Source organism: Sminthopsis crassicaudata, chromosome 4, assembly GCF_048593235.1.
Source record: "Sminthopsis crassicaudata isolate SCR6 chromosome 4, ASM4859323v1, whole genome shotgun sequence".
Classification (NCBI taxonomy): domain Eukaryota; kingdom Metazoa; phylum Chordata; class Mammalia; order Dasyuromorphia; family Dasyuridae; genus Sminthopsis; species Sminthopsis crassicaudata.
In genome coordinates this window covers 193,999,351-194,010,767 of record NC_133620.1, presented here as the reverse complement: position 1 = coordinate 194,010,767, position 11,417 = coordinate 193,999,351, and the positions used below count along the sequence as shown (strand labels likewise).

The window sequence follows — 11,417 nt, the reverse complement described above, 5'->3', positions numbered from 1 at the left end:
CCAAGGGATGAGAAAACAAAGAAGGGCTACACTAATGGAGGAGGAAATTACACAGAGGAGATTCCAGATGCACTGAAGTAAATGTTTCATCACTGGAGTTATTTTTTGATTAAGAATAGAGATGGAACATATATTGCCCACACACACACACACACACACACACACACACACACACACACACACACACACAGATGTGATTCTTATATTTATGTGTGTATAAAATAGGTTTATTTCAATATTGAGTGTTGTACTTTTCAAAGTGTTATCACTAGCTATCTAAATCAACTAAGAAGCATTTATTAAGTCTTTACTATACTAGGTGCTATAAATACTAATAAAAAGCAAAAAAAAATTCTCGGACTCCAAGGAGCTTACATTCTAATGAGGGGAAACAATGGCTATAAATAGGCTTATAAAAGATAAATGCAGAAAGAAGAAAAGCATTAGTAGCTGGTGAGACCAGACCTGCTACAGAAGGTAGCATGTGAGCTTGATGGAAACCAGGGATTTTAAGAAGCAAAGAAAGAAGAGATGGAGAATATCCTCAAGGAGAAACAAAGAGGATCATGGATTCTACTGAGGGGATTAATATATTTTTTTAAAAAAAACAGACAGAGGTTATTAAAAGTTCTAAATTCCAACCAGAGAACTATATATTTGATCCCAAAGATAACAGGAAATTTCTAAAGTTTATTGAAGTTCAAAGAAGTGTGATATGATTAGATCAGTGCTTTAGGAAAATCATTTTAGCAGCTGTGGAAAACCATTTTAAAAGGCTTTTGAAATAGCCCAGATGAAAAGTTATGAAAGCCTGAATAAAGATAGTATTTGTGTGATCACAGAGATGAAGGATTCAAGAGATGTAGAAGTAGAAACAAGATTTGGCAACAGACTGTATTTATAGAGTAAATGAAAGTGAAGAGTTGAAGAAAACACTTAGATATTAAACTTCAGTGGCTGGAAGAATGTAGGTAAAGAAGTTCATAAAAGTTTAGGAGGGAAGATAATGAGTTCAATTTTGCACATGAAAAATTTTAAATATTTACAGGGAATCCAGGTTGAAATGTCTAAATGGCAATTTTTGGTATGTGACTAAGCTCAGGAAAGAGTCCAGGAATGGATGTCTAAGACTGGGAATTATCTGCAGAGATAATAACTGAATACATTGGAGTTGTTGAAGAAATCAAGCGACATAGTTGTTTTGTTTTGTTTTGTTTTGTTTTAAGAGAGAAAGAGAGGGAGAGAAAGAGAGACAGAAGGAGAGAGTGACAGAGAGAAGAGAGCCCAGAACAGAATTTTGACATACACTGACAGTGAGAAAGACTAAGCAAAGGAGTGTAAAGAGCAGTTAATCAGATAGGTAGGAGAAAAAACAAGAGCAATGATAATCACGTGTCAATTGCTATAGAGATTTTTTTTTAATTCAGATTCAGAAAAGGTCATTAGATTTAGCTATTACAAAATCACAGATAACTTTGGAGATAAAAGATTAAATTTGATGATGAAATCTGAGGTTTTACTGCAGAGGATATGAGTTTCAGAAGAAGTGGAAGCATCAAGAGAAGCCAGATTTTTCAAGGAGTTCAGTTGTAAAGGGGAGGCAGGATATAGAACAATAGCTTATAAGGATGAGAGAATCTGAGGCAGCTAAGTAATTCAGTGAATAGACCTCTGTGCTTAGTCAGGAAGACCAGCCTCAGACACTTACTTCTTAATCCTGTTTGCCTCAGTTTCCTCATCTGTAAAATGAACGGGAGAAAGAAATGGCAACCACTCCATATTTTTAATCAAGAAAATCCCATGGAATTGGTCCATGGAGACATGAAGAATCAAACATAATTGAACAACAAAATGATAGAATCTAGTGAGGATCTTTCAGGGGTGAAAGAGGCAGAGAAGTACTTGTAAGCAGCCAAAAATAAGTCAGAAGATGGAACGAGATTGACAATTGTTGAGAGAAGGGATGAGCATAAGGACCAATTTATTAGATAAAATAGGAAATATGGGATCAAGGATAGATGTAAGTAGATTAGTTTTGGCAAGAAGAGCTATCTCCTCATCAGAGACTGGAGTGAAGAAGGGTATTATATGTCAAAAGGAAGTATCTTCAATTATCTGATTCTATTCCTTACAAAACAGCACTGTGGAATAAAGGACTTTTGTTCCTATGTCATGTTGTAAGAGAAAAAACCTACAATTTGGAGAGAGAAAACTATTATTTCTGTTAACTTTGATTGGTTTGGGGAAGTCCCCTGAAACTCTTCTAGGGTAACTGGGAGAAGGACATCTAAATATCCTTTTCTCACCAGACTCTACTCCTCTTTCAAATAGAAGCTGAAATATGGTTAAAAGTCATTCCTCTCCCTTTAGGCAACAAAAGAGGAACACATCATTTTCATACTCTTCCAGAGAAAAGACAGCTTTTATGGAAGGTTTTCCTTTTCACAAATGACGTCAGAATATAAGTTTTATGGAAGAGATATTGGATATAAGTAAATTAGCGAATGTAACAAACAATAACTTGCATGTGATACGGGATGTAAAAGACATTATTAGGTACTCATGTGACCAGAAATGGAGGTTGAACAGCCACATTCAATAGCTAACCAGTGAATAATAGCTAGCATTTATATGATTGCTTTTAAGACTTGCAAAGCATTTACAAATATTATCTCATTGTTGATATTCACAACAGCCCTAGTAGGTAGGAGCTATTAATTCCCATTTTAAAAATGAGGAAATTAAGGCAAAAAAAATGAAATGACTTTCCCAGAGTCATGCAGTTAAGTGTCTAAGGCTAGAGTTGAACTCAAGTCTTCCTAACTCCAGGTTCCATGTTCAATCTATTGCAACATTTACCTGCCTATCAAGAGCAAAAAATGGCAAATGGACAACCTGAGTGTTATATTGTTATCCATAAAATATTAAAAGACTCAGTGAAAGTCCTCTAATACTCTAACAGATATTGATACTCTATAAAGAATTTATGGAAGGGCATGAGAATTGCACTGAATGAGAAGTTACTAATGAATCACAACTAGCATTTTGCTCTATTCCTCAGATTTTTTCTGACCTATTAATCTGAAAAAAAAAATGAAAAGAAAAATATTTCAGCTGGAAATTTTAGGCCAAATGTACTTCATCACAGCATGGAGAATCTCAGATAACTAGCTCTGGGAGACTTCAGAATATATCTAATCCAACCTTCATCCCTATCCTCCTCCCCCCATCATTTTACAGAAAACAAAATGAAGGTTCTAAGATGAAGTGACTTCACCTCTCTATCCCTCCATTTCTCCATGATAAAAAGACATTTGTAACTGAAAGCTTCAAAACTAAGACAGTACTACATACTGTCGGGTGATGAATGGTGATGACAACTACTAATGAAGCAATTGCCACACAATCAATTGGAAAGAACAAATTTGAGAACCTAAGGAAAGAGATGAATTAATATCTAGAAATTAAATAAATAAAACTGAACACAGAATGTTGGAACTGGAAGGAATCTCAGCAGCATTCTTGTCTATCCTATATTCAAAAGGAATCCCTTACAATAAACCTAACACATAGTTTCTGACAGAAGACCTCCAAAAATAGAGACTCCATTATCTCTCTAGGCATCCCATTCCACCTTTGAAAAGCTCTCATTGCTAAGAAGTTTTCCTAAAAATCAGGGCTAAATTTGCCTCTCTTCTTACCATTGTTCAGAGTTAAGGAAATGTGACCATAGGGAGAAGAACAGAGGTAGAGGTTCACTCCAAGTAAGAACAATTACCACCAAAAAAATAAAAAAATTTTTAAAATGGTGTAAATTATCTGCCATAAAAAAAGGCAAGAAAAAACTTTACAGTGGAGGAGAAGAGGAGGAAAAGGGAAGTGAGTGAATCTTACTGTCATCAGAATTGATACAAAGAGGAAATAATATGCAAACTCAGTATGGATATAGAAATCTATCTTACCCTGAAGGAAAGTAGGAGGAGAAGGGAAATGGGTAAGTTGAGGAAGAAAGGGAATATTGGGAGAGGGTATGGTCAGTAGCAAAACACTATTGAGGAAGATCAGGGTGACAGGAGAGAGTAGAATAAATGGGAGAAATACAGTTTGCAATAGTAATTGTAAAAGAATTTTCAAACAAGTTTCTCTTATGAAGGCCTCACTTCTCAAATGTAGGGAACTGCAACAAATTTATTTTAAAAATATAATAGCCATGCCCCAATTGATAAAAGATAGGAACTGTGCCCAAAGGACTATAACATCATGCATATCCTTTGACCTAGCAATACCACTATATATAAGCATGAATTCCAAAAGAGATTAAAAAAAAAAAAAAAAAGGAAAAAACCTATAGGTACAAAAATATCTATAGAAGTTCTCTTCTCAGGCAAAAAAAAATTAGAAACTAAGGGGATGTCTAGCAACTGAAGAAAAGCTAAATAAATTGTAGTATGTGGTTACATTAGAATATTATTTTTCTATGGGAAATGATAAGCAAGATACTCTTAGAAAAATCTGGAAAGTCCTCCATAAATTTAAGCAAAGTGAAATGTACTGTGTACAAAGTAATTTGGGATGATCAGCTGTGAATGACTTTGCTATTCTCAGCAACATGATGATCTATGACTATTCTGAAGGACTTATGATGAAAAATCCTATCCATACTCAGAGAAAAAACTAATTTTGTTTGAATACAATTGAAACATTCTCTCCCTTTCCCTCTTTCTCTCTCCCTCCCTCCCTGCTTCTCTTTCTCCTTCTCCCTCTCCTTCTTCTCCCTTTTTCTCCCTCTCTTCCCTCCCATGTTTTAAATGTAACTGGGAAAAAATAAAAATATTTTTTCTAAAAAGAGCAATCCCCAAGACCAAAATGAGGAACCAACTAAGAGGGGGGAAAGGTGAAATTTAAGCCTAATTAAAGAGAGACTAAGCTAAAAGACCGTCTTCCACATAGTAGCCAAAGTAATATTCCTAATGGACCTGTCTAATTGGGACACTTTCCAAATCAATAAATTCCCATTACCTCTAAGATTAGATAAAATTTCTGTATTTGGCATTTAAAGTCCTTTACAATCCACCTTTCCATTGTTATTGTACAGTAATCTCATTTAATTAGGATAACTTGGCCCAGCTATCCCTCACACAAAACAATCTACCTCCCTTTTCCATGTTTTTTCATACCATGCAGCATTCAAATCATTGGATGATTTATTTATTTTTTAAATTAACAAAACTGTATTTGAATAATGTGATAAAATGAGTTGTGGTAGTTATTATCTACTATTGAATATTGCCTATATTTCAGTTTTGGTAACAATTACAGAGGGAGGATTTGATTGTGGAGGAGAAGGAAATATGAAGTTTCCATTGTCATAGAGGGAAAAACTGGGGAATCTCAGTATCTCAGTCTATTTTTACCTAAAACTTCAGATTCTATACATGATGTGCCTTTGGTCAAATTACTTTCATCTCATATGCTGTTTTCCAAAGTGAGAAAATACATGTTTCCTGCTATTCACAAGAACGCTTGAAGAAAATTCCCATTTTTCAGCAACCTATAAGTTCTTCCTAATCATCTTGTGAGATGGATGCACATATCTTTCCAGTACACAGATGATGACACAGAGGTTTGGTGAACCCAGCTCTAGTCTTCTTTTCCTACACCAAAAATTTAGAACCCTTTGAATTGGACATAGGAGTATACTGTACAGTCATTGAGAAAGCTAACTTTTGAGGTTGATTCCTTTTTTTCCAACCTTATCTTTATTCTGACCATTAATTATGATGCACAAATAAATCTATCCAATTTACTCTTGACTACACACTTCATAAACTGTTGCACTAATAGAAATAGGGATAAGATAGAAGAGGATAAGTATACAGGAATTAAATTTTAAAAGTGGAGGGAATGGGTAGGCAGAAAAAAAAGTAAGGAAAAAAAGCAAGACAGAGACTGTATGACTTCTGAAAACATCAACTAAAGATTCTTCACCTTTCTCAAGCACTCTTAAAGAGTCATAAAATCCCTTCCTCACAGCAATCCTGTAAAGTTGGTACTTCCAGCATGATACCTGTTTTTCCCCATATTTGTTATGTTGTGCAAGAAAAGTCAGACCAAAAGAGAAAAAAACATAATTTTTTAAAAAGCAAACAAAATAAACCAAAAAGGTCAAAGTGACTGTGCTTTGATCCATATTAAGTATCCATAGTTCTCTCTCTGGATGCAAATGGCATTTTCCATTCCCAGTCTATTGGAATTGCCTTGAACCACTGCATTGTTGAGAAGAGATAAGTCCATCACAGATGACATGATCCCTAGTTAACAGTTGAATAAACAGATTCTGGCTAAGTGATTTGAGCATGGTTACACTTCTACCAACATTTCAGAAGCCCAACTCAAACTCTAATCTGCCTATAAGTCCAGTGTCCTTTTGACCATACCATGTTTTTCTTCATCCAACATTACTCTTAGTTAGGCAACATTTACTGAATACTTATTTTGTGCCAAGCATCATGCTATGTGCAAAAAAAAGTGAATGAATGGAGAGAGCAAAGTGAAAGACAGAAAAAGGGCTTGGCACAAAATAAATGAATTTACCATCAATTACAGTTCAAATTTAGTACTTGCTAGATGAAAGGATTTGTTGTTTTTCACATTATTTACTCAATCTCTTTACCTATAGATAATACTATTTCTAAACCATCTTTTTTCTTTCATTCTTTTTTATAAAGAGTTACCATAAAAAGTTACTTCTTACTTTTCTCAGTCTAGTTTTTAATCATCACTGTAAAAGAAGTTATTTTTATATAATATAAATACCTCATATTATATTTATACTTATTTCTACTGCTTCTTTAAAAAAGAAACCAAAGTTAACCACCATTTTGTGAAAACTCTTCATATGCTTGGGAAAATATTTAGTCCTCAAACTTCCACAACAAACAAAACTAAGTCCTTTAACCTCTTCCCAAAGATTCTCTTTTCCAATTCTTTAATCATCTCTGTGGTTCTCCTTTGACCTCTCTCCCAATGTTACATTCCTTGTTTTCCCTCAGTGAGGTCTTCCTTCCACTCATCCTACCACCCCTTCAGTGCAGCAAATCAATAGAAATCACCCATTTTTGTCAATAATATAAAAAGATATCTTAAAGGGAAAAAAAAACAAATACAACAGCCAGAAGCAACCAAGAGTATGCCTGACTACAATCTGCTATAGAAGGTTTTCCCAGCCCACCTCCCTCCCAAAAAATACTCCATGAAACAAGAGTATAATATGCAGTTCTACTCAACAGAATACATGAAAGTCATCAGGAATATAAAGATAAAAATGAAAGAATCCTTGTTCTCAAGGTTGTGGTATTCTGTCAATAATTCAATGTGCCTAGACATTGTGCTAAGCACTAAGATAGGGGTAGGGGTTGGGAGGTTACAACAAATGTGTAAATATAATACAAGGCCATTTTGGTGTCTAGGAGGCATTAATTGCTTCAGGAGAAGGTAGTGAAAAGGAAAGGCTTTGTGTTGGATGTTAGAAAAGAAGGTCTTCTAGCAGGTAGATCTGAAAAGAAAATAATCTCTGCAAGGTTTAGAATTAAAGATGTGTGAAAGATAATGTCAGGCAGTTTGGGGAAAATATAGCTTCAATGAAGTAGAATAACATTTACACATTATTATTCAGTCTGGAAAGATAGGTTGAACCCCTATTCAAGAGGACCAATGATAAAACATGATACTTATATCCTGAGAAAACTAGGAGAGGTGGTGAGTTCCTGGCCTAGAATTAATAGATCTGAATATTCAAATCCAGCCTTAGACACTTATGTGAACCTCTGTTATATTTAACCTCTGTCCGTTTATCTGTAAAATGGAGATAATCATAAACAACAGGATTATTTGAATGAAATAATATTTATTAAGCATTTAGCACAGTACCTGATACATATTAGGAGCTTATGAACTTCTTGGTTCCCTCCTGACAGCAAAGTGATGAGAGGAAAAAATCCCATGTTAAATTAGAGTGTTAAGTGTGTAAAATAAGAAATATATATATTTTGGACATGACAAATGGGGAGGAAATTGTTTTTGTTTGACTATGTATACCTTACTGTTCAAGGAGTTCTTTTTTTTTCCCAATGAGGAAGATGTAAAAGAGATAAAATAGATTTCATTTTTAAAAATTAAAACTTAAAATTAAATTAATTTTGAAAAAGGAGGAAGAATAGGAGTCAAACTATGAAGGAATTTTAAATGCATACAGGAAAGTTAGTATTTTATTAAAGACAATAGGACATCACCAGTTTTTCAAACAGAGAAGTGACACATTCAGATTGTGCTTTAGGAATATCACTAACTGCTTTGTGGAGATAAGAAAGACTTGAGGGAGAGAACAGTAAGGGTCAGGATAATACCTGAGTTAAAAAGAGTATAAAGAAAGATATGTTGCAGACTTAGAATCATGGCAAGAAGTTCATCATGAATGTAGGTGAAGATAATAGAATATTGGTTTCAAAAGATGGTTTCATCCACCATAGAAATAGAAGGTTTGAAAGAAGGGTGGGTTTGGTGGAAAACATAAGGAACTTTGATGATCCTGAATTTGGCAAATCATTCCAGTATTTCTGCCAAAAAAAAAATGGGGTCACAAAGAGTCAGACATGACTGAAATAACTGAACAACAAAAACAGGACATCCAGTGAGGGCAATGTCCAATAGATAGGGTGTGATATGGGACTAGAACTCAGGAGCAGTCAAGGGATGGATATAGAGATATGGATGATAAGTCAACTAATCTAGAGTTCAAATCACACTTCTAACTCTTCCTAGTGGTAACTTCTCCTTCCTTCCATTGTAAGTCACTAAATCACTCAGAGCTTCAATTTCTCATCTATAAAATGGAGACAAATAAAACTTATATTACCTATCTTATTGGGTTGTGGTAAAACTTAAGTGAAATAAAGGAACTTTATTTCAAAACTTTAAAGGTTTGCAAATGACTAATTACTAAGTTACTAGATTAAATTGATTTCTACTCCAGATGTTTCTTTGGACAGTCTCAATTTATTCCACTTTGAGTCCTAGGACATATGAATCCTGTTGTTGTTTTTAAAACAAATATATTTCCAGATTCTAAATCTTAAATCATATCAAGATGAAATCTTGACTGTATCCCACCTGTACATCCCACCTGTTTTCCCAAGATTGTTTGTCATTATCATGAGAATGGGGGCAAGTGTCCAGAACAAATCTTTAATTAGACAAGGAAAGAACATAAGTGAGAAAAATGGGCATAAATATTCAGGTGTTAGATAAACCATTAACACATTTTTGTTGAGTCACTAAGGATCCTTGATTTCCCCTTCTTTGCCTTGCTGATCAAGTTCAAGCCACATCTCTCTATTTTCTCTGATCTCTCTTCAATAGAATCTCACAAACAAAACAAAATAACCCAAATATAGTCTGGGGGAAAGATACAAACATTAAATAAAACAGAGCCTGCTATCATTAAGTGACTATATTCTCTGAATTGCCCCAGCAAAAGAGATGCTCTTCCTGTCCCTCACATAGTACTTAAAGTTTCTAACAAGTGTTGGTCAGGTTCTTTTTCTCACTTCTGCATAGTCATAGTTCACCAACTTTAAAATAGATACTTTTGTCTTCATTTCAATCATTCATTCAACAACATATATTTATAGGAAAAGCAGCAGTATGGAAAATAACCTCACAGTCTAAAAGTCGTTCATTCAATATACATTTACTGAGTCCCTATTCAAGAAAAGGCATCGTGAGAGACCTAGAAATCCGAAGAGTTAACAAGGCTTTGAAAAAGCAGCATCTGTTAGGGCAAGTGAAAGAAAAGAGACAGCATCGACTGTCTTAAATATTTGAGCTATGCAGAGAGTGGCGGGAAGTCACACCTGTAACCCATCTACTTTGAACCAGGGGCATTTTTTAAAAAGTTCTACTGCCAAGGCCTAACAAACGTATTGCTTTCCTGGAACTCATCCTTGACCTGAGGGTTAGGGAAGAGGCATTCTTTTCCTGCCCCAACATCTGTAAGGGTTTTGGTTTTTTGGTTTTTTGTTTTTTGTTTTTTGATTTTTTTTTTTTCCTATTTTCATCCAGTCCTTCACCAAGATCAAAAGTCAAGCGAGGACAACACCCGCTTAGAACCTTGGAAGGGAATCTGGGGTGATGACTCCCCGGGAGAGGTAGAAATGTTCCAAGCCAACGTCCGCAGCAGCAAGTCTGATTGGGTAGCAGAAGTCTCTGCACGCACAGTCCCAACACACCACGCACTTTCGGGGACAAAAAAAGGGGGAACTTCCTATACTCTCTGACACATTTTTTTTTCTTTTTCCTTGAAGAAAATCATGGACGACAATACGGAAGGAAGAAAAGGGAAAGGGGGAATAGGATGGGAGATGAAGGAAGGGAGCAGCTACAAGGAATGGGAAGGGGAGATGTAAAGGAAACAGGAGGAAAAGGTAAAAAAGAGAAAAAGAAAGGAAGGAAAGATGAATGAGAAGTTGAAGAGAACAGGAAGAGAAGAGGGAAAGTGACTGGAGGAGAAGAATGGAAGGAGATGAAAGGGAGAAAGAAAAGGAAGGAAAAAGAGAAGAAGTGGGAGGGTAAGAAGATAAAAGACCAAAAGAGGTGGGGCGCAGGTCCCTTTCTTCTTTTTCTCCCCCTTTCCTAAAAGAGGAAAGAAGTTAGAGAAAAGGAGAGGGAGCTACTGCGGGGAAGAGGATCTTGGTGACAAGGCAGGAACTACCACACCATCCCAGTACCTGCCAAAGTGTCCGACGTGGTCGAAGATCAGCTCGAAGTTGCCGGAACTCATCTCGCTCGGTTACCGGCTCCAAGAGAGTGTGTCCCCCAAAGACAAACAACTAGAAGAACACTGCTCCGCTGCCTTCCCTCCTTATCCAGCTCAGCCCAGCCCAGACTAGGGCGTATCCCTTAGAGACCACCCCCAAACCTCCCGCCCAGCCCCGAGCATAAGCCCTTGGGCATGCAGACATAATGACAAACTGGCACCCCAGTCCGCTCGTCATGCCCTCGGATTACACCCTTCCCCCTCTCCCTAGTGACCCGAGCGCTTGATCTGAGTGCCCGCCTCTTCCGAAGTTGTGCAGCCAGCTGCGTGACATGTGTGTGTGTGTGTTATGAGGAGAGCATGGGGAATGACTATCATCCTTTTGCACCTGGGAAATTAGGGTTGGGCAAGCTAGTTTAAGGCGACAATTTCCCCCTCTAGTATTTCTGGCTGCCGCCTCCATCTACCCAACTATTCTTTGTTTCCTTCTTGCTCTGTGGTGACTATTTTCTGTGGTCTCCCCATTGTGCCATTCCAGCGCCCCTCTGTCTTTCTCAGTTGCACCTCCGTGCATCCCACCCCTAGCTGCTAGGTGGTGCAATAA

The 11,417-nt window shown here is 36.4% G+C and overlaps 1 protein-coding gene across 1 annotated transcript in view; it reads right to left on the bottom strand.

Moving 5' to 3' along the window:
• The window catches only part of SLC22A16 (solute carrier family 22 member 16), a 69,316-nt gene extending 58,231 nt beyond the window's left edge, over positions 1-11,085 (bottom strand). Inside the window, exon 1 of the mRNA XM_074310107.1 lies at positions 10,785-11,085. Within this exon, the coding sequence (XP_074166208.1) occupies positions 10,785-10,837 (53 nt within the window). The 5' untranslated portion in view covers positions 10,838-11,085. The remainder of the gene's footprint in view (positions 1-10,784) is intronic.
• Positions 11,086-11,417: the final 332 nt, after the last annotated feature.